This window comes from Lepidochelys olivacea, assembly GCF_965140295.1.
Source record: "Lepidochelys olivacea isolate rLepOli2 genome assembly, chromosome: 26".
Taxonomy (NCBI): domain Eukaryota; kingdom Metazoa; phylum Chordata; order Testudines; family Cheloniidae; genus Lepidochelys; species Lepidochelys olivacea.
The window spans coordinates 6,759,141-6,782,926 of NC_140436.1; the positions used below are offsets into that span (position 1 = coordinate 6,759,141).

General features: G+C 46.2%; 2 protein-coding genes across 3 annotated transcripts in view; one reads left to right on the forward strand and one right to left on the reverse strand.

The window, feature by feature from the left end:
• SLC25A37 (solute carrier family 25 member 37) overlaps window positions 1–23,786 on the forward strand; it is a 137,999-nt gene that overhangs the window by 54,038 nt on the left and 60,175 nt on the right. For both annotated transcript variants that reach the window (XR_014709732.1, XR_014709733.1), the window contains exon 2: window positions 7,993–8,094. The gene's annotated coding sequence lies outside the window, so the exon portion shown is untranslated. The remainder of the gene's footprint in view (window positions 1–7,992; window positions 8,095–23,786) is intronic.
• NKX3-1 (NK3 homeobox 1) lies at window positions 9,484–15,095 on the reverse strand. Its single transcript, XM_084615375.1, has 2 exons — window positions 14,740–15,095; window positions 9,484–11,621 (listed from the first exon to the last, which is right to left on the reverse strand). Exons 1-2 carry the CDS (start codon window positions 15,065–15,067, stop codon window positions 11,206–11,208), a joined length of 744 nt encoding a protein of 247 aa, XP_084471501.1. The 5' UTR covers window positions 15,068–15,095; the 3' UTR covers window positions 9,484–11,205.

A 23,786-nucleotide genomic window follows, 5' to 3' on the forward strand; every position in this document is an offset into this window, starting at 1 on the left:
CTGTCCTAATGGATGGCTTGTAGGGGCTGTTGCTGTGAGGACATACATTTGGTTAGGCCATTAACCTGGGATTTGGGAGACCTGGCTTCAGTTCCCTGCTCTGCCACAGATTCCCTGTGTGACCTTGGGCAAGTCACTTAGTCTTTCTGCAGTAGGGAGATAGCACTTCTCTCCTATCTCATAGAGGAGTTGGGAGGATAAATGTGTTAAACATTGTGAGGCTCTCAGATACAACAGTAATGGGGGCTAGATAAGTACCTTAGCTAATTTTACTCGGGAGGCCACAGAACAGATTGATTGGCCCAAAGATGGTTAAAACCTTTGCCCCTCCCTCCCACCTTCTGGTCTTGGGATCACAAATGAAACAGTTCCCATAATGCTCTGTTACCCTTCTGCTGGAGTCAGCCAGTTTGGGCTTCATAAACCTGACGCTGAGAATGTGCAGAAGGTCCCAGGAAGGCTTTTTAAAGTTTTCTACTCTGATTTTCTTCTTGGGCTGGAGATTGTCAACAGAACACCAGTCGATGTGCATTTCCTTTTTGTTTTCTGTAAACGACAATACTTAAGTTTAAAGAACAGACGTCTTTTCTAAGAGCGAAGAGCTCTGTAAATTATTGCAGCCGGACGTGTTTGGAAATGCCTCCGTAGCTATCCTTTGTTGATTTATTCTGTTTGTCTTCACGCCATGATGTTCCATATTAAATCCAAGCAGCCGATTTCTTTCGTAAAAGAAAAAAAGAATCTGCTGAAGTTTCTGTGAAGTCACGCAGTGTAATTTCCCATGGGAAGATCGTGCAAGTGCAACTGGAAATCTGTGCTTTGCCATTTCTGCAGAGTACCTTTCTTCTTTTCTAAGTTGTACGTGGTGGAGTCTGTACGTCAGAATCGTGGCTGGGACACTTAAGCTGCTTAGTGGCTCCTGCACTTTACAGGCTCAGTGCTGCAAGGTGGGGAACGCTCCAGCCTCCATACAGTAAATCATTTAACCACTTGTTTTAACTTTAAGCCTCGGTACCAAAAACAGATATAACCCGTTGTGGCATGTGCCAATCCACAGAGGATGTGAATTGTTGCAGTTGCCGGCTACGGAACCCGGGTTCTTTAGCTCAATCTGTAGCATCACAAGCTTTTAGCCCCAGGTTCAATCCCCAGTGTCGGACAAGATGTTGGGCATCACACAGATGCAAAAACATTGAATGCAAAATTGGAGGCCGTGTTTCAAAATTAGGCCCATGAAATGCAGAATTTTCAGGACTCTGTATTCTGGCTAGTGACAGCATAAAACTAGCCCCTCTTTGAAGAGAGTCCCTTCCAGCACCATGAGTAGGGTGACCAGATGTTCCGATTTTATAGGTACAGTCCCGATATGCAGGGCTTTGTCTTTGATATAGGTGCCTATTTACCCCCCGGCCCACCATCCTGATTTTCCACACTTGGCCACCCTAGCCATGAATAATCTGCCTGGCATGTATGCAAACCTTATAAACTTATGAATTCTGTCCCCTGACTCGTATGTTCCTTGTCAGAGAGTGTCCCTGTGTGTGAATTTCAATTGATGGAGGAGCTGGGATGGGGACAGAGCACGTCTGCTCCAGGTGTAGATTATCTGGTGGATGCTCATAGGCTCATAGATATTAAGGTCAGAAGGGACCATTATGATCATCTAGTCTGACCTCCTGCACAATGCAGGCCACAGAATCTCACCCATCCACTCCTGCAATAAACCTCTCACCTATGTCTGAGCTATTGAAGTCCTCAAATCATGTTTTAAAGACTTCAAGGTGCAGAGAATCCTCCAGCAAGTGACCCATGCCCCATGCTACACAGGAAGGCGAAAAACCCACAGGGCCTCTTTCAATCTGCCCTGGAGGAAAATTCCTTCCCGACATCAAATATGGCGATCAGCTGAACCCTGCACATATGGGCAAGACTCACCAGCCAGATACCCGGGAAAGAATTCTCTGTAGTAACTCAGACCCCACCCCATCTAACATCCCATCACAGGCCATTGGGCCTATTTACCATGAATAGTTAAACGATAAATTAACTGACAAAATCATGTTATCCCATCATACCATCTCCTCCATAAACTTATCGAGTTTAATCTTGAAGCCAGATAGGTCTTTTGCCCCCACTGCTTCCCTTGGAAGGCTATTCCAGAACTTTACTCCTCTGATGGTTAGAAACCTTCGTCTAATTTCAAGTCTAAACTTCCCGATGGCAAGTTTATATCCATTTGTTCTTGTGTCCACATTGGTACAGAGCTTAAATAATTCCTCTCCATTTTTGTATCTAAAGTTTTGAATGATGCTGTGCGTAAAACCTGCCTGAATGTGATCCTAAGCTTTCTCACTGTATAAAGGGCTGGGGCACTTCTGTCCCACGTAAGCCCTATTTTGAGGTCTGATGTAGAGTTTGGATAGTGTATAAGCCTTGGGCTCATCCTCTGCCCAGGGATCGATTTCACCCTATATTTGATTGGTTTTGGAAAAGATTTGAAATCTTCGTGCTTCAGAGCTTAAACCAGCCTCTAACTTTTGGGGGTCAGAGCAAACTTTCCATAGGGTAGGTAATCCCATATTTCCCCCTCCTACAGGGTTTCTTGTACCTTCCTCAGGTAGTAGAGGTCACTTTCAGAGCTAGGATATTGCATTAGATGAAGGACAGGTCTGATCTATTATGGCAATTCCGATGTCTCTGTACTCTTTATGCCCCCTGTCTCCGACTGTTAGCCCAACTGAATTAACTGCTTGCCATCAATCTGGTTTGCAAATGTTGATTTAGGTCAGAGAGAATTTTTTCTTGGTTCCCTTCCTGGGGCTGCTTGCCAAGTGTGTGGATTATTGAATGCAAATGTTAATCAACAGTTACGTTATCCAATGACAACCCTTTTTTTTTTTTTTTTTTTTTTGCTGTGTTAAATGGCTTGGCAGAAACAAGTGTAAATATTATGTCAGCATTAGACACTATTTAATCCTGATTGATATATGTTGGCTATGGAGCCTGACTCTAACTGACAGATGTTAAATGATGTTTGTTGCACTACTAGAAACAGGAGTTCTGCATTGTAAAGGTTGATTAAAACTCCATGTCTCCATAGTCTGGGTGGGATTTTCTTTTCTGTATTAATCAAGAGGAAATTTATCACAGCAAGAGTTTGCTTGGTCCTTTCTGTTGTTGTCATTAATGCTTTACCACTGGACTATGTGGATATCAAAACGTTACAGCCCTTTTTTTCTCTGTGTCCTTGTGCTTTGTGTTAAAGTATCAGCGGGAAGGAAGCCTTACTGTCCCCTGTAGAAAAGCTCTTGGGGGATTCAACAGAAAAGAGTTGCAAAGGAGGAAAAATTATACAGAACTCGAACATTCGCTGTCTCTAGGCAGCAGTCAGCCAACAAATTCTTAATGGCAGGAGTTGCAAAATAATCTGTGGGTTCCTTGCCAAATCAAGTTGGGATGTTAGTGCTGCGAGTTGCCTCTCTGGATGTGGACGTGATCACAGTGGGTGCGATGTTACCTGGTTCCCAGAATCGGCTTTTGGAGAGGTACTGGTGCCAGGAGTGTATGCATACACGCTCCTTGGAACGCTGGCAAAAATCTAACGCCTGGGACGGGTAGCACCAATATTACTTGACACGTGAATCCAAAAGCTTTTGTATTCTCAGTTTACAGAGGAGGAAATTGAGGTCTAGAGAGGCAAAGTGGCTTGCCCAAGGTCACCGAGTGAGTCATTGGCAAAGCAGGGAATAGATCCAGGTATCTGGGACCAGATTTTGAAAGGTGTCTACTAATGCAGCTAGGCATCTAATGGGACTTAGAAAAGTGCCTGGGCACATTTAGCATCTGTCTGCATCGTTAGGTGCCTAAATACCTTTAAAAATCTAGCTCCTTGACCCCTAATCCCATGCTCAAATCACAAGATAGCCCCACCTCTCTTGTCAACTACACATACACAAAGCAAGTCAGTCTAATACACGTGGTGGATTTGAGGTTTGCAAAAGAAACTTCTCAGACAAGAGTGGCAAGTAGGGTGGATCTTGTGAAATGGATTGGCTTGTGTTAAGGGATTAATAATGGGCTGAGGAGCCTTTCACCTCTAGGCCACTAGTTCCAGTGCATCCTGGGGCAGTGGAGACCAGAAGTTGTTACCAGCTGGTGTCAAGTGGTGGTAGCTTGTGTGAAATGAATTGTGGTCTCCATCCGTTTAATTGCAAGATCAGCATTGTAATGATGTCTGGTTTCTTTGGTGCTTTCAGCACTGGGGCTGAAGACTGAAATGGCTTTGAGAAAGAAGGGCCCTCTCACCCCAAGAGGGGGGTCCCTCTTGATCAAATTCTGCCATCTTGATGGCTGGTTTGTTAGCTTAGGTGAAAATGAGGTGATTTCAGTCCAGTTCCTTTTATCTGGTAAGAAAAACCACCACCACAAGTAGCCATGGAGGGACGTCTCAAAGCTGAGACGTGGGCTTGGATTCTAGACCATTCTCTCACCCCCGCCCCCTCGCTATATGCAGAAGCATGAGGGCTAAATTTGTACCACGTGAAACTGGTTTCAAAAGGTTGGTTTCAAAAGGTTCCCTTATGTTTTCTTCTCTCTTGAAGAAGATACTTCAGCTTGGTGCATAACACCTGATCATAAAGTAATTTAAAGATTATTATTTTTTATTTGGGGGGGCCCTATAAGGCCAAATCGTACCCTCAGTTGCACCCCCATAAATCCATTGAAGTCCAGGAATTTAGTCTCTCAATTTACCCCAGTGCAACTGAGAGCAGAATTTGCTCCCGTTGTACCTGTTGCACGGATACAGGACTTCAGTCTCCAAGGCTGTACTTTGTGCGCCTTTCACAACCAGTTAACATCACTGCTTTGAAAAAGTACCCCACAGGCAACATAGCAGGGCCATGTATGGCTTATAAGGAGCAGGTGTGTGTGCTAGGCTCCCGGCTTTATGGCTATTTTTTCTTACAGAAATTTAAATCCGCTAAGTTAACAAATAAACATTAAGAAATAATGAATAAAAAAAAAAACATTTTGAGGGAAGATTCACAGCTCGGTTCAGCTTTGTCCGCACAAACACGGACACGTTTCTACTCTTGCTTACGCTAGTGTAAATCTGGACTATGTTCCAGAGAAATCAACTGTTACACTAGTGTAAAATTGACATCCGCTCAGAGCCAAATCCCATAAGTCTGATTCTGTGCTGTATGGCATCTTTTGCTGTTCTTTACACTTGCACTACGAAATCAGAATGGTAGCAGTTTGCACATACCTGGCACTGGTGTAAATGAGGATGGGAAGTGCAGGGCCATGGAGAAACGCTACCGTGTGGTGTGAACAGATTTAGAGAAAAAAAAAATCCAAATGCCGAAACACATTGTCCCAAATTCACTTTGGGTGTCCAATTACTCCATTGACTTTAATGGATGAAGGTGGCTCGTTTTGCTTTCTTGTCAGTCTGGAATAAGTCTCCTTAGTGGAAGATGGATGGAGAAAGCGACTCATCTGAAAGAAACACTTACTGCCTAGTTGTGGAATTTATGACAGAGGTTCCTGTGTGCTTTTGCTATTTTTTTTTTTTTTCCCCTGTTTGGATGAAAGTACTGCAGATTGGAGCATGCAAAATACCTGATTTAAAAAATCTGAAAAGCACAGAACTTATTTCTGAGCTTCAAGGGTGAAATTCACCCCTGTACAGAGAGCCAGCACATAGGCTTCAAAGTAAGGCTTATGTGGGACATCAGTGGTGAGTAGCCATAGCTCTGGCCCACGACACGGGTGAATTTCATCCAAAGGCCCCAAACCTTCAAACATGCACATGCTTAAACTTTAAACATTTTGAGTAGGCCCATTGGGTTCATGCAACTATTCTCCTGCACAAAGGTGAACGCATGCATAAGTTTTTGTTGAATGGGAGCCTACGAGTGTTAAAATAAAGAGCTGCATTGTCTCCTATCTGGAAAGCAGAGTGGGTTGGGTTGAGTTTACAGGGTTAATCCAAATTGAAAACCTTTAGAGGCCTCTGCATATACTCAAAGTACGGAAAAATGTGAAACCATCATACGTTTTAGCTAGAATAAGCGCCTTACTGTATAAACTGCTGGTCACTAGAGAGCCATCCATTTGCTGCTAATCAGGTGAATGATGTAAGTTTGGAGTCGTAAATAAATGGCGGCGGGAGAATTGTTCTCCTTCCTGCAAGGTGTGGTGGCTCCTGAGGCCTCCTTTAAAGTAAATGAGAATGGAGGTGGTTCAGCACGTGTCAGGATGTGCAATTCCTGGCTGGACCGGACCCAGCGTTGGTAGCATTATGTGTTAGCCTGCTCTTAACAGTGACGGGTGATGATCTGATTGATACCTGCAAATTTGCCGTTCACATTAGGCCTGATCCTGCAATAGTGACACGTGGGTAATCTGTAGTCGTGGTAGCAGCCCCGTCGACTTCAGTGGGACTTCTCACATCTGAAAGTACTACTCATAGGAGTACGGTCCTGGAGGAATAAGGGCTAAATTATGGCTTTGAGAGCCAGAGTCAAGTTTCTGGAAATGGGACACAGAGGCACCTTGCTAGGGAAGGTATTCTACCTAGGAAAGGCAGAATGTGGGATGCTTAGGTGGAGCTGTGAATCTGTGGCATCTTAAGGATGCAGCATGAGCTCCCTTGGAGCCAGATCCGAATCCTAGAATATCAGGGTTGGAAGGGACCCCTGAAGGTCATCTAGTCCAACCCCCTGCTCGAAGCAGGACCAATTCCCAGTTAAATCATCCCAGCCAGGGCTTTGTCAAGCCTGACCTTAAAAACCTCTGAGGAAGGAGATTCTACCACCTCCCTAGGTAACGCATTCCAGTGTTTCACCACCCTCTTAGTGAAAAAGTTTTTCCTAATATCCAATCTAAACCTCCCCCACTGCAACTTGAGACCATTACTCCTCGTTCTGTCATCTGCTACCATTGAGAACAGTCTAGAGCCATCCTCTTTGGAACCCCCTTTCAGGTAGTTGAAAGCAGCTATCGAATCCCATTGAGCTCTGAGGATAGACTCCCGTCAGGCCCTATCTGTGCAGCCTGTAAGCGCCATTAGTCATGCATCTGGGCTGGCCCCCAGCCATGACCCTTCGCCCACCAGATCCACTCCTGTTTCAGAGTGTTGAGTCATGCTGGCTGCTTGTCTTCCTCCCTTGCATTCATGGCATGTGAGCGAGCCCCATTGCTATTCCTGGTAAGAGTGCACTAGGGAAGGGAGTAAGGGATCCTGACCATGCACACCATGCACACCTTAGCCCGGTGTGTTAGCCAGATTTTGGCCCCAAATACGTGTACTCGAAACGCACATAAAGGAGATTTAAAAAAATGAACCCCCAAACCACAAACCCCACAGAGGCCCACTTCTAATGCAGACTTTTTATTCCAAAGTACAATACACACATTGGAAAAACAGTATCAAAATATATATACAAAAACAACAACCGTTTGCACTGGGCTGATTTTCATAAAAATACAAAGGGTGGCAGTTCAGAGTGAGAATAGCCAACAGAGTTTTGATCTAGGTTACAAACTGAGAGCAGAACAGCTGGGACACAGGTGAAATAGCCAAGTGGGTGTTCAGTTTCATGACTACTAAAGAACAATGGATCAAATCCATTGTTGCCCTGCAGATGGGGCCCAATTCTTCACTGTCCTATCATTTACACCTGTGCAAAATGGGTGAGCCACACTCTATGGTGCATATTCTTCTACTTTATCCCTTTTAAGGGCCAGGGTGTCTGGGGCTGGCCAGTCCTGCTCAGTTATCGGACCCAGCTGGGAAGGGGGAAGGTGATCCCCATGAAAAGACTGAGAAAACTCTGCTGTGGGCCCTGAAGCAGGGGGACGGGAGGGAAGGGTGAGTCCTCCTTTCACCACCGTGGCAACGGGGAAAGCCTGTGGGCGTTCTAGCACAGGATGGACAGAGGAACTGCTTTTGTGGTTGATATTTTGCCCATATTTTGTGCGCAGGGGAGAGACTTGAGTGTGGCAGTGAGCCCTTCCTGAGGAGGTCGGGAAATTGAAACTAAGTGACGGGAAACTGAGGCAGCAGAGAGCTTGAAGCCAGACCAGGTAGGTGACATTACTACATTTACACTGGTGTGAATCAGAAGTAAGTTCATGGAGATCCATGGAGTTAAGAATCAGACCGTATCATTCTGATTAGGCAACGTTTTACACCCACTTTGCACTGATTTAAATGACCACACGAGGTACAGGGCAACAGAGAATGAGGAGCTTTACACCAGTGCAAAATAGGCATGTAAAGCTACCAAATCAGCATGGTAAGTGTTTTGCACCCATTTTGCACTGGTGTAACTGATGGAACAAGGTGCAAGGTATGCCCAGTTGGGGCCAAATGTGCCTGTGGATTTCTGCATTTGGTGCTTGCTCCTGCAGCTATTACCCCTTTTGAGTAATCCTATCCCATCGATGTTAGTGGGGCTCCTCAAGTGAGTCAGGGCCCCAAGATAGGACCCTAAGGAATCTTTTGTTCTAAGTACTGTATGATCACTTCTTTTGGAAAGTGGATAAGCAGCGTGCTTGAATATGAAACATATTGTAACAGCCCAGAGATGACCTTCTACTCTTAATGCTGACTGAGAGAAAGGACTGAATCCTTTCAGAATGAATAGGTTCTAAATAAAGAACGAGCTGACAGAAAAAAGTTATCTAGAGATACTAGAAGTTACATTCCAACTAGTTAGAAAACAGGCTGTTATCCTTTCATGTATTTCAAATAATTCACACAGTGGCAATGACCATAAATTGGTGGCATTGGTGAATTGTTCACCTTAATGGGTTTGATCCTGTAAACTCTTACTCCCATAAGTAATCCTGGCTCACGATAGGAGTCTTCTGGACTTCCGCAGGTCTCCTGGCATGAGTAAGGATACTTGTGAGTGTGTGTGGTTTGCAGATCTATTGTGTTGGGGGAGGAGGGAGACACAAGATCAATTTTCAAATATATATTTTCATGAAAAATAAGATTTCTAAAAATTCTCCAGACCTGAAGACGAGCTCAGTGTCCTCTTGAAAGCTTGTCTCTTTCCCCAATAGAAGCTGGTCGTCTCAAATATATTACTTCATTTCCCCACACTCCTTGTCTCTGAAAAGAAATTATTACACTTCCCATTCTGGAAGCAATCACTCCAACAATATGCAGCCCCAACTGTCTCGAGGAGAAGGGAGGGAAATTAGGTCTTTAGCTTTTTGTGGTTTGGGGTAGTGGGGGGGGTTAATACTACAAAGATGGGCACCATTATAAAGAGCTTGATAGATTTTAAAAAAAAGCCACGGCATAAATTGGGAGGGCATAAATTGCCATAGTTCTAATTTGTACTAATCTGATTTGTACTACCTGAGAATTTGGTCCACTGAAATTATAAATGATCTAACATAATTTCCCCCCCCCCCCATTTTCATTTCATTTCTATTTTGAAACCTTTATTTCCTCCACAATAGATGTTTCCTCAAACTTTACGTATGGGCAGGCATTTCCTTTGCTCCTAAAAGCCATCACTGCTACTTTGAACAGACTAACAGAGGTCAAAATATTACTATTCATTTAACAACCATGCATAAAAGCTTTATCCCATGTTTCCCTTGTATACTGCAAAGTGCTGAGCTTTCTCACTCCCCACAAAAGAAGACAGGATCAAAAGGTGCTCTGCATCATGCAGCATCAAGCTAGTATGGTATGTATCAAACGGAAGCAGGAATCACCTCTGTTAGTCTGCTCAAATGATGAGTGTGAATAATAACAATAAGATCATTTAACTCTGTGATCACAAGAAAACTTTACAGTAATAGTGAGCCTCTTCTGAAGCACTAGGCTGCATTGTCTCATCTAATTTTACAAACAGAATTGCTTCTCTTTAAACTGTTAGGAAGGCTGAAAACTTAAGCTATTTAATACAGTAATTCTATGTGTTAATGTTCAAACAGCATCAGCGTGGTGATATGCAAAACAGATCTGTCATTGTGATACTGAATTTTGTGCTGTCGTCTGGTTGGGTACATGCTGCCAAGTTACTGGTGGTATACATTGGTGTGTAGGCTGTAGAACCAGAGCAGATGTAAATTGGCACAGTTCCTTCAGAATCAGAGAATTGATTGATACCAGCCGAGGATCCTGCCCACAATATTTATTGCATATTGGAACACCTCTGTTGTCGCCTAGTATTTCATGTTTGTTACTATGCAGCGCATCGTGGCTACACATCACTTTGTGACACAGCAGAGAGAGAATGACAAACTTTCTACTTCAAACCAAAGGTCTTTACTGCTTGAGCTACTTTAACTTGCAGTATAGGTGCTATGACACATAGTTATGCAGTTCTAATTCTAGCCAGTAAAGAGCAGTGGTGTACATATGCACTGACCAGTTCATGACAGTAATTTAAATGGGGTTTGTCACGTTGGCTGACATAGTTCTAATACATCTCACGGCCTTCACCTTAGGACCACATGGCTCTTAGTTTCCATTTAATGGGGAAAAAATGCAGACTCCATTTTTTTCCCATTCAGCATCCCACCTTTTGTTCTGTTTTGAGAAGACCAGGTATTTAAATATTAAATATACTATGCAGTGTCACAGAATTAATGGCCTAGATGAACATGCCGAGACAATTGCTGTGCAAAACCATTATCATGACTTAGTTTTTACACGCTGCTCGTGGGGAGGGCTGAAGTTTTCCAAAGCACATAAGTCCCACTTTGAAAAGAGACTTAAACACGTGGGAGCCGAAGTCCCATTGACTTTCAATGAGGGAAAAAGGCAGACACTATAGTTTAGTGGACTGTAATTCAGGGGCCTGGGTTCTATTCCTGACTCTGCCCCTGGGTGGCCTTGGATAAATCACTTCATTGCTCTGTACCTCAGTTTCCCCATCTGCAGAATGGAGATTGTAATCCTTTCTAAAGCACTGTGAGATCTACCCATGGAAAGCACTATACAAAAGCATGGCATTTATTATTAGGTGCCTTGGAAAATGTTATCCTAGACTTGTAGCAGTATCGAGAACCTTGCAAGTTCCCTGGAAGGGAAAAGGGCATGCAGGGTGCTCAGCATCACTGAAAATCTGGTCAGAAGTGCTTTCTCCCCCTTATTAGAAAAAGCAAAACAGTAAAAATAAAAAGAGCTTTTCTCTTTGGAAAAATTGAAGTCTTTAGCTGTAGTTATCACAAAGAGGGACTCCAGCCATTCAAGCAGCACAGGTAGGGATAGTACTGGTAGCCGTTACACACAGAAATCAGAGCGGCCCTGGAGACATCATCATCCTCTTTAAGGACTGGGAAAACAGAGTTCTTATCGAGTCCACTGAGTTCTGAGGCTAGCTGCTTCCTTTTGGTCTTGTACCTTCTGTTCTGGAACCAGATTTTCACTTGGGTTTCGGTGAGCTTCAAGTTCTTCGCCAGGTGGGCTCGCTCTGGGGCGGACAGATATTTCTGATGGCTGAACTTCCTTTCTAACTCGATGACCTGAGTGTGGGAGAAGGCTGCCCGTGAGCGCTTTTGCTGCTTCGGGGTCCTTTGGTTGCTCAGTGAGGATTTCAGAGGGTTTTCACAGTCCAACAGGTCGGTCTCCGTATATGCCTCTGGGGGAAGGAAGAGGGGAGTTAGACACCAGAAAGGAATCAAAACAGCTTGTTCTCAGGCGTTTTCCCTGCAGAGAGCACACAATTCTATTGTCATCCTGGAGACATTTTTACATGCTCACACGAGCTTAAAAATTCAGAAACCTTTGGTATATAATTCTCCGCCTGCCCCTGAATTCTGATACAGTGTTCACTCTGAGCCAGATTTTTAAAGGTATTTAGCCACCTCACTCCCATTGCTTTAAGTTGGAGTTAGGCACCTAAAGACTCTTAAAAATATGTCCCTCTGTTGTTAAAATGCCTTTTCCTTCTGTACTCACAATGGGTGTCACCATTATGGGGCCCTGACTGGGGCTCCTAGGCATGATTGTAATACAAATAAAACAGTGATGCCAACTTTTGGGATTTTGTGAGTCTTGCAATAGTTGGTGATTTTCTTAAAGTCGTAGATCCTGGAATCCTGTGATTTATGTGAGAATCTCAGCTTTCACTTTAAAAAGATCAGTTTCTATTCCCATGTTGCAGAGAAAAGTTTGGAAATGTGAAGTCAGTGCTCCCCAAAGGCTCAGATGGCAACTATATAGCAAATTAAAAAACAAAACAAGACCCCCCACCATCCTCATGATGTAGGGTTTGTTTTGTTTTTTTTCAAGGCATATCTCCTGAGTTTTGAATACTTGGGAATGGCAGCCCTAGTAATTTGTCGTCATCGGCCAACATTTGCAAAGATGGATGCCCAGTTGTATGTCCAGGCACCCATAACAGTGGGTCTGATTTTCAGAGGTGCTGAGCACCTGTTACTGTCATTGAAACCAGGCCATGATAGATAGATAGAAGCCTTTTAAAAAAAAAGAAAAGAAAAAGCGCCCTTATTCAGGTGGATCAGGATAAAATTAGGGGCCCAGTTCTCTTCCCACACACATTCCACTTAGTTCCATAGAGGTACTTCTACTTTCCACTGCTTTAATTGGCAGCAGGATCAGTCCCTTAGCATCTAACTTAAGGCACCCAAGTTTGAGAATTTGGGCTCTTGACTCAGTCCTACCTCATCCCTGTGAATGGCAAAGCTTCCGGTTGACGTCAATGGGAATAGGATCTGGATCCCTACGCAAGTTACCATTCAGGTGGGAGTTTTACTGCTAGAAGGCTGAACTTCTGATATATTCAGGGTAACGAGATCAGAAGTGTCTTTTTGCTATGGCATTGCTGAGCAAGTTTAGAGGGATAAGGAGGATACCTGCCACGTGAAAGACACACGCTGGTACATGCTGGTTTTAATGTGATAGGAGAGCAGAGCAAAGGAATTAAGGCATCGTTGATGCACATCACAGCTCAGCAGTGTAGCAACCAGACACGTCACCTTAATCTTATTTCCAGTAGAATCATTCTGTCACTTCAGCCCCTATCCAGACAGGTGCTGAGTGCCCACAGCTCTGATCGAAGACCATGGGAGCTGGGAGTACTCTGCACTTTTCAGGATCAAGCCCTCCATACCTAAAACCCACAGTTTGAAAGATTTCTTAAAGAGACAGCCTCAGGTTAAAAATAAGAACAGCAATGCCCTCCACTGTGGTGCTAAATGACACCTATGATTACTAAAACCGAACGAATCTTAAAAACAAATGAACTTGTCACTATTTACGCAGTTTGTTACTTTGTTTTGTTTTTTTTATTTCATTGAGCATGGACGATGGCAATAGGCCAGTTTCCCATGGTGAAATGTTTGGGATGGAAACAATAGGTTATGCCTCATCTGGTGCAAATTGGTTTAGCTCTGCTGAAGTCAGTGGAGTTGTGAAAATTTACAGAAGCTGAGGATCTGGCTCAATGTCAGGGATTTTTTTTTTTTTAAAGTACATTTCCCAGGGAATTTCTCCCCCTTCTTAAAGAAAGGTTCATTGAAACCTTTCTCTTGATCTTCGGTTTTGTGAAAACTTGTTTGAACGTCAGGCCCAATTTCACCTGGAAAGATCCCTTGTCACAAGAAGGTGATTGATTGATTAAAGTGTCTTTTATTATTATGATAGTAGTTCCTGAATATCTGGATTGTGCTAGGTCCTGCAGAGATGTAAAATAAATCAGTCCCTTCCCCCAAAGAGCTTACATCCATTTGATCCCCCTTCTTGAATATCAAACACACAATGGAGAGAGACTGTGGCAGTCCCTGGAGAGTGCAGTGGTTTCCACTGCTTCCCCAACACCAACAATTTAAAAAAAAAAAAAATTGTAGCAGCTTCTTTCTTACCCCCCTCCCTCAGTCATGTGCCAGAAACTTGTTGATACTGAAATGGCACCATCCTTTAAAGGAAGCGCCATGCTATCTTGAAAGCATTACCTTCGCTGCGGCAGTGATTTGCAGCCTTTCCTGTTTTGCTGCCCCAACCTCGAAATACACAGGTCCAGAAACGCACCAGCTTAAAAACGGCTCCTCGGCCGGTGCATGCCCAATAAGATGCCCATCACCCTGAACCCAGCCAATATTTTATTGTTAGGTGGAGCCCCAGTCATGCGCCAGGACCCCCTTGTGCGGGACACACACAGAACGGCCAGCCAGCCCCTGTCCCAAAGAGCTTCTACTCTAGGAATGGGATTTTAAGACCTGGTGTTAGATTAAAGTATTCAGTGATGGTGAATGCAGCAGCCTCCCCAGGCCGGAATACAAATAAAGGGAGCGTCCAGGAGCTCTTTAAACACGCAGCTGCGGCCCTAAGTGGGGGGCTCTTGTTTCAGTCTTCCTGGGCTCTCCCGTGGACTCAGGCGGGGCCATATATATATTATTTTTTTTTCTCCCCAAAATGGTGGGGCGAATGTGCAGTGGCCCAGCACCCCCACTGGTTGAGGTGCCTAACTCGGAGCCGAGCTCTTTTTGGGCTGGGGGGGGGGGGAGAATAGTCTGTGCAGACAGGGGCTATTTCTATTGCTTTCCCCCGGCAGAGACCCCCACGTGCGCGCCCCTGTCTCCTGAGTGGGAGGTGCCCCCGCGGCACCCCGAGAACCGAGCGCTCGGAGGTCGAGCTCCAAGGCGGAGAAGCTGCCCCCGCTTCGGGCTGCTGGGTCTCTGCTGGCCGGGACGGGGACCCGGGATGCTGACAGCCGCGCGCGCGTGGGCACCGCTTACCTGCGCCTGGCGCTCCTGCCTGCTCCTGGGGCGGCGGGGGGACCCCTGCAGGGAGGGGTGTCCCCGCCGGCGGCCGGGGAGCGGAGCTTGCACCGTCCGGCGCCGGCTCCGGGCGAGAGGCCCCGCAGCATCCCCGGCTCTTCCTCCCTTGCCCCGCAGCTCCGCGGTCGGCACCGTCCCGCAGAATGTCCTGGATGAGGAAGGAGGTGAGCGGCTTGGAGGAGAGGGGCATGGTCCGCAGCGAGCCCTGGGGGAGGCTCTTGCCCTCTGAGGGCTCTGTGCTGCCCTGTCCCTCCGGCCTCCCTGGAAGGGGTGCCCGGGAGCTCATCTCCCTCCCCGCAAGGCCACCAGGGAGAAGCCCACAGGCACTTTCACTTTGCAACGCTCCCTGCTTTGCATTTATAAGCCAGCCAGCCAAGCCTCCCGGGTCTGATTGGAGCCCGGGGCAGCAGTGAACGCCCTCGGCTACCTTTCTGGGCTCCCACCGCTCCTGAGCACTTGATATGTTCTCAGTGCCAAGGGAAACTGCCATGCCCCGGCTGCTCCTGGCATGCTGTGTCCATGGGGACTTGCAAAGTATCTCTCTTCTATCTCAATCATAAGGCTTTATGTTGGTGCCCATCACCTTGGTATCGGAGAGCCTTCCACTTCCAAGCAATAGCAACTGTCAGCGGGGTAGCCATCTTAGTCTGTAGCCGCAAAACGAGGGGTCCAGTGGCACCGTAAAGGCGAACAGATCTATTTGGGCCTGAGCTTTCATGGGTAAAAAAAACCTGTATCTGAAGAAGTGGGGGTTTTTTAGCCACGAAAGCTGATGCCCAAATAAATCTGTTAGTCTTTAAGGTGCCACCGGACTTCTCCTTGTTTTAATCAAGTTCCTAGTGGACTTCGTGTAGTCTCTGGCATCTCTCCCTCTGCTTGTGGGGGGGGGGGGCAGGGAGGGCAGCCCTGGGTGTCAGTTTTGGGCTTAGAAGCTGGTGTCGGTTGTATGGTGGAAAGTAATTTGCATTGTTTATAATACTTATTTATAGTAGTTTGGATATTAGATATTTAGGCCTTTTATCGGTGTTTAATAACAAGTGCTATTTTTCTGTGGGCCGTGTTAACATGATAGAATCTTTTGGGTCAGAAATAAAGCCAAGATCCTGATTCACTGTGGTCATTAAAGAGCTCGTGGCATATATATTTTGTCGTTGTAGGAGAGGGTCTGAGCTTTGAGGTGCTCAAGTTATGCAGTTGGTGGCAGAGCTGGGGTTTGCACACTGTCACATACCTGTGCTGTGGGGATGGTGGGGACTCTTACATCAAGTTATAGCCCCTAAACTCTGACAGTCTCCATTTTTCATGCTTGCAGGAATATCTGGAGATAGACACTTAAGGCAGCCAGTAGTGGTCAGAACGGGGAAAAGAGCTGTATGTCTTTCCTTTCTCAATGGGAAGCAGCCCTTGCTCTTCTCCTGGGATACTGTATCCCTTTGTGTACTTGCAAACCCTCATTCGATCCTCTTGCATCATCCTCTGTTGTTTAAGACGCAAATATGCGACCACTTCTCTCCCTCGTCACTTTGGTGTTTGCTCACGATTAGTGTTTGGCCACTACATGATTTGACCCCAAACACAGGGAGGAGTTGAGTATTGTGGGGAGCAAATCTTTAGTTAAATTTACAGGATTAAATTCATCTCCGCTGTAATTTTCTTAACTTCACTGGAGTTAGCCCAGTGTTGAATTTGGCCCATGCAGCTCTGGTAAGGTAGCAAACTTGACAGGAATATTTATGTAAAACCATCATAGATGATGGACTAAAATTCTGCTTTGGCTTCTGTTGACTTCCACGGGAAGTGCTTCTTTGAGAACAAAATTTGCCCTAAGGTCTAGATCCTCAGTTGGCAGGAGCAGATTTACCATGAAACAAACCGTGCGGTGGCACAGGGCCCCCCAACAATGCAGGACAAATATCTGACAGCCTGCCCCCGAGTCCCGGCCGAGTCCCAGCCGGCGGTGCAGCAGACGCAGGCAGGCTGCTTGCATGCCATGGCCGGTGGTCCCACGCTGCTCCCAGAAGCGACCGGCTGCTGGCTCGTCTCTGCGCGCAGAGATGGAGGCAGCTCTGCATGTTGCCCCCGCCCCAGGCAGCGCACGGCGACCCGCTGCCCCCCTCCCCACAAGGGGCACACAGACACGTGCCAGCAGCAGGGCTAAGGCGGCTCTCTGCCTGCTCTGCCTCCCTCCCTCCCTCCCCCTGTGTTGCTTCGCTCCCAGAAGTGACCGGCATGTCCCTGCAGCCTCTGGGGGGGAGGTGTGACTCCGCGCGCTGCCCCAGCCCCCAGTGCCGACTCCGCAGCTCCCATTGGCTGGGATCTGCAGCCAATGGGAGGTGCGGGGGTGGCGCCTGCGGGCAGCGGCATGCAGAGACCCTCTGATCCCCACCCAGCCTAGGAGCCGCTGCTGGAGGGGTGTGTGTGCCAGTCATTTTGGGAGCTGCGCTGCCCAAGGTAAGCACCACCCCCCTCCAACCTCCTGCCCCAGCCCAGAGCCCTCACCCCCTCCTGTACCCCAGTGCCCTTCCCCAATCAAGGTACCTCACTTTATTTTCGTTTACTTCCAATTACTTATAATATAGGAGGAGGATGAAGGAAAAAAAGAATGAAAAATGGGGGGGAGATGATTTTTTTCTTGTCTGGGTCCCAAGGGAGGGCAGAAATGAAGCTGTGCACAGGGCCCCACCAACTCTAAATCCACTGCTGTCAGTGGGCGTAAATCAGTACGGTTCCTTTGACTTCAGTGGAATTATGCTGATTTTATATAAATTGAGGAACTGGCACTGAATGTTTAGTCTGATGTATTTGCAGGTGGTCCCTAATATCCCTTTCCCTTCATAAGCATGACCTTCACCACACTGACTTCTCCTTCTAGTCCTATACGCTTATCCACCCCGAAATCCGAAAACAAAGCCCCTACCCCAGGGAGAGCATATACTCTTAAAAAGCGAGAGGCGCCTTGAAATCCTCGTGGGACTTCACTGTTGCTATTGACTTTTACATGGAAGGCGCTCAGATACTACACTGATAGGAGGCCGTATAAAGCCTTTATAGACAGGTAATGATTCTGCTTTTAACTTTTTTTCCATTCAACCTCTCTAAACTGTTTACACTGGGTTTTTTTTTCCCCCTGCAGTCTGTTTTGTAACAGGAATTACGTCCTTGGAGAGCTTCAGTAGCTCCAATAATAACTCTGTCTCATTATCCTCTTATTGCCCAAGAAAAGCAATTTGGAAAGATTTATGAAGCAATTGGAGCCGAACAGTATTATTCCAACAATGCCCCTGCGCCAGGTTCTCTAACCCCTGTCGCTTGCTTCTGGAGAGCAGATTAGGAGCTGTTGCTTGCTGCCCGAAAGTTTAGAATGCATTCAAACTGGGTGGCCTGCAAGTGACTTCCTTCCCAATCTGTTCAACAGCTTAGCCAGAGGTCCTCACCTGTAACACACATTGGGAATGTTTGCTTAGAGCTGGGAGAGGTGACCTTCTCACACTCTGCCAGTGAGTGGGGGGAGTGCAAGGCTGTGGCTGGCCTGGGCACCTTGAGATTTCCCACCTCTTCCCCTGTAAATATTGCAAATTAGCGTAGTATTTGGTGGGTGAAGCAAGGGTGGTGGTGGGTTACTGGTTATTGTGGGTCTGATTTTCCTCTTACTCAGACGTGTGTAGGTCAGGCGTAGCCGCGTGGAGATAAAATTGTTGTAAGAGGTGATTAAGGCACCATATAAATATAAACCCTGAGCCTTGCAAAGCATTTCCCTGGACTTCTCAGGCGTGATTCTGATCTCAGCCCTGTGGCTTGCAACAGTGTGAGCGCACCATCCGTTTAAATGCATACTGAAGCAGCTTTTGTGTACAGACAAGTCCTATGCTGATGTAAATCAGGAGTGCCGAAGTCTAGTGGAGTTACATGGAGTAAAACAAAACAGTGCAAATGCAAACAAAATCGGGCTTATTGAGTAAAATTTTCTAAAGCACCTACATGAAAGTCAATGGGAATTAGGCTCCTAAATCACTTGGGAGCTTTTCAGAATTGGACCCAGAGTGTTTTTAAGGCTAAGCTGTGTGACGATGTAACTGATCACTTAGGCCTTTGATCTGAATTAATAGCTTTACTGTTGTTGTTATTCACAAAAAGAAAAGGAGTACTTGTGGCACCTTAGAGACTAAGGAATTTATTTGAGCATAAGCTTTCGTGAGCTACAGCTCACTTCATCGTGAGCTGTAGCTCACGAAAGCTTCTGGTCAGATAAATTCCTTAGTCTCTAAGGTGCCACAAGTACTCCTTTTCTTTTTGCGAATACAGACTAACACGGCTGCTACTCTGAAACCTGTTACTATTCAGTCACAGGACACCATTTACCTAGTGCTTGATCTGCCAGGTCCTTGGATAAGTCTGTGGGGCTATTGCCCGTGTGTGTGTGTGTAGGGTACTTGTGAGTGAATGGAAAGCTAAGTGTTCAGTATGGTCTTCTGCACTGAGCAGTCGTGAGCCTCCGTTCCCTCTGTGTCTAATGCATGAGAGACAGGCACTCAGTTACTACAGTGGCGAAGGCCATACAAGTGCCTAGGGATGTAGGAGTACAGGGTAACGATGGAGTGGGCTGAGGAGGAAGAACGGGATTGTCTGATGAGAACAGGGGTGTGACCCTATTTGTCTTCATACTATTTCTCCCACCTCTTCAGCCTCCTGCTCTTGAGCAGCAGCGAGGTGGTGGGTGCAGGCGCAGTGCTCTTGTTGTTGTAGGAATGGTTTCCCTGCACATCCTGTCCTGCTCACCTTCGGCTTGTATATGCAGCGCTCCTCCCCTGTGCTGCACAGGACCACTTTTGTTGGGCTTCCCCCACCCCCCCGTGTAATGCAAATAGTAACCAATCAACTAATTAGTCATAAGTGAACCCTGAATAACAGAATAGCCCCCATTGAAGCTGTTGTCAGCTGTGTCTGCTTCTGCCAAGGCTGAATCAGCCCCAAGTATATATGCACATAGACCAAATTCTTCCCACTGCAGCCTCATTGATTTTAATAGGATTATTTGGTCCCTGTGCCTATAATTTGAATAAAATCAACATTCAAAATCTAGGGCAAGGTTCATCCCTGGTGTAAATCCACTGACTTCCGTGGCAGCCAGGTCTCCAGATTCCCAGTCCAGGTTCCTAATCACTGGACTATGCTGCCCCCCAACTCACTTCGTGTAGTTGCAGGGCTAAAATAATTCAATTCTATCCAAGCATAGGCATGATTACAATGAATTGCTTTGCTAGGTTTATTTCTGTGGGTGTTGCTTTGCTAGGTTTCACCCCAGGATCAACCTTTACCAGCCCACTGTGGTTACAAGTGTAACAGAAAACTTTGTTGATGAATGCCAGGTAGTTCAGCACAAACTACAGACGAGCAACAGAAACTGCAAGATTTCAGGAAATTCTCTTTTCTCCGTTTGGCTGTGGGAGTGCCCCTGTGTGGTTGCTTGGTGTATTGTGCTAAACCCATTCTAGCGTTGGTTGAAATCTTTGCTATCGTGTATGGCTGGCTTTTCAGATGTCTTAATGATACACAATTTGTGGTTTAGACAAGGTTTTTGAGTGGGGAGTAGAAAACAGGATAGATTTAAAGGGTAGGGAAATTTAATGCCTTCCCAAATTGCAAATCGTTCTACAGAACGGAGCAGGGTTTGGCCCTGGGCTGAGTATATTTTAAATAAGCCAAGAATTCTAATGGGGGGCAGATGGGACTTTTGGATGAATTGTTGCCAGCAGACACCAGTATTGTAAAGAGGCTGACCCTGCAGGCATCAGGCTCACAAAGCTCTCCTGGCTTCTGTGTGTCTCTGTCCATCATAAGGGATTTGGATTGTGCAGTGGCTACTGGATTAAGTCCTAGAGTGTGATCCTGAAAAGCCGTATACAGTTGAGTGATTCTGTTTTGCATTGCTCCTGTGAGGTAAGGCTTGCATGGTAGTGCTTGTAGTTTGCTACAGGCTCTAAAATAAGCTCGACCTGACATTGTTTGTGATTGGCAGTTGACAGCAGATGATGTCTGCCCTCCCTAGGCATTGCCAAAACCCTTCAAAATGCCACAGTGTGTCTCTCTCTCTCTCTCTCTCTCTTCCCCTCACCTGACATGTCCCTCCCCCCACCCCCGAGAGACCAGGTGGATGCTGCATTGGGATTTCAGTAGAGTTAATGGAGTGCCCCCACCTCCTGGAAGCTGCACATGCCTGTAAATGCATTTTACTCAACTAAAGCACCTTTAACCGTCTGGGATGGATGCACCACAGAAAAAACACTGAGGGCCCAATCCTGCAACCTTGACTCATCCAGGTAGCCCTTACTCCATGCCACTAGTCCATTGCTAGGGTGAAACTCTCTTGTCATGTATTGAGTTCCATTATTTCCTGTAAGGTTTTGCCCAGTGCATCTTCCTGCTGGTCATTTGTGAACATCCCTGTATGTTGTTTATTCTCTGGGTATTTTGCCACTTGATTAGTTTGACTTCCTTCTCCCCAGCTAAAAACTTGTTTAGCAGTCTTCAAGGTGGGGCGAGGAATTATAGGTGGCATTCATAAAGGTATTTGGGCACTTAATTCCCATTAAAATCAATACCTTGAAATTAATGATGAATCCCACCCTATGCGTCTAACAGTTAGCAGAGCCTCGGGCAGCTGGCCTGTCTCCCCAGCTCAGGAAGGACTAACAACAGACCCAAAGTATTTTAAGCCTCGTTCTTCGGGGTACAGTTTTATTCTTCACACAAATTTCCACAGACAAAGCAGGCTGCCAGGACCCAGAGGCCTTTCCCCTTGCATCTCTTTCCCCCTGCTCCAAGGCTTGCCAAACAGGAGCTAACCTTCTTCTTGCAGCTCTTTCTAACTCTCTCTACTTTCTGAGCTGTTTGTAGGGAACACATGACCCTTTACCTGGAGGGTGTCCTAATCGAACCGAGCTGGCTGGTCTCCGACTCCCTGGGTCTTAGAGGGGCAGACCATCCTGTTACTCCTCCTCACTGCAGTTTCTGTTGCACAGATCCAATAAAGTAGTGAGGAGTCTGCATACCTTTGAGGATCTGGGTCTCAGTGTCTTGAGAGAGCATTTTTGCAATCTATGTATTTTGGAGAGAGAGTGACCCCTAGAGATTGGATGTGAGAACCTGGAACTGGTACTTATGTCTCTGCTCTCGCTATGTTGGTCCCAGTCACGTGAACCTGGGTGACAAAGGTCAACACCGCACCACATGACCGAGGTCAACATCCGCTGAGCCCAGTGGCTACTGTTACGGTTGTTAACGTGTCATGGCTGTTTGGGGGCCTCTGCGAAATGAGTTTGGTGGGTCTTGGTTTTGTTTTGTAGATAAACAGACTGCTTCGTTCATTCCCCAGGGCTGCTAATCCATCATCTCTCACCAGTGCTAAATTCCCGGCACATTAAACAAGTAAATAAGCCGTTGTAGTTTAGTGTCCTAAGAAGAGGCAGAACAGTCAAAGCCCAAAGAACCAATCGCACTTGAATGACACGGGGGCAAAAATTCCCCAGCATTATTTTCAAGTTTAAGAAGAATCCACTCAAGCATCAGCAAGCAATAATGCTGTCAGAGAATCACCTGATGCCTGGGTAGGATGGTGGTAGGGGTACCAGAAATGAAGACACTGTTTGGATTAGAGAAAGCAGTTCAAGAGCTTGCAGTTTTTCTTGAGATGCGGAAAGACTTTGAAGGAAGGAGGAGCCATCCCCTCTCATGTTGTTTTTCATCTAAAGGAAACATTAACAGAGGAGCATCAGTGAAGCTGTATGAAAAGGGCCACCTCCCAGCTGGTGTAAATTGGCGTCGTGCCATTGACTGCAATCAGTGTTGATTTACACCAGTGGAGGATCTGACCCAATATCCTGAATACATGCCACAGCAGCAGTGACCAAACACAGCACAGAATGTAATTGTGGGCTGTGACACATGACTGATTTTTCTCGAACCTATCCATTGAGATATTTATCTGAGGGCTTGTCCACAAAAGCAGGTCATTCCCAGGAAAGTGGGGTGTTAATCTACCCCGCCGGCCACGCTCCGAGTGTCTGTGTGGACCATGGTGCCGCACACTAACCGTTCCCTAGCGTGCTTTCATCTACCCAGCTTTGAAATTAGAGTAGTTCGAAGTGCACTAGGGAACTGCTAATGTGCAGCGGCAGGGTCCACGCTGGTGGAGGGTAGATCACACCTCGGCTTGTCATTAGCTAACTGTTTGTTTGTGTAGACAAGTCCTTAAGTACTTATATGGGCCTGTCTTATGGGAGTGTCTCTAAATCTTTAATGACAGGTTTCAGAGTAACAGCCGTGTTAGTCTGTATTCGCAAAAAGAAAAGGAGTACTTGTGGCACCTTAGAGACTAACCCATTTATTAGAGCATAAGCTTTCGTGAGCTACAGCTCACTTCCTCAGATGCATATCGTGGAAACTGCAGCAGGCTTTATATATACACAGAGAATATGAAACAATACCTATTCCCACCCCACTGTCCTGCTGGTAATAGCTTATCTAAAGTGATCATCAGGTGGGCCATTTCCAGCACAAATCCAGGTTTTCTCACCCTCCACCCCCCCACACAAATTCACTCTCCTGCTGGTGAGCAGGAGATTTGTGCTGGAAATGGCCCACCTGATGATCACTTTAGATAAGCTATTACCAGCAGGACAGTGGGGTGGGAATAGGTATTGTTTCATATTCTCTGTGTATATATAAAGCCTGCTGCAGTTTCCACGATATGCATCTGAGGAAGTGAGCTGTAGCTCACGAAAGCTTATGCTCTAATAAATGGGTTAGTCTCTAAGGTGCCACAAGTACTCCTTTTCTTTTTTCTTAAATCTTTAATGTCTTTCTCCTCACTACACTGCTGGGAGATAGCAAAGTGTTATCATCCCTCAGTTTACAGATGGTGAATGGTGGCACACGTAGGCTGGGTGACTTACCCAAAGTCACCCAGGAAGTCTTTGGCAGAGCATAGGACTCCCAAATCCTAGGCT

Coding starts and splice junctions, on each gene's coding strand:
- NKX3-1 (XM_084615375.1), bottom strand. CDS start 15,067: ATGAGCTCCCGGGCACCCCTTCCAGGGAGGCCGGAGGGACAGGGCAGC. Junction 11,622..14,739: donor GGCAGGAGCGCCAGGCGCAG/GTAAGCGGTGCC, acceptor TCCTTCCCCCAG/AGGCATATACGGAGACCGAC.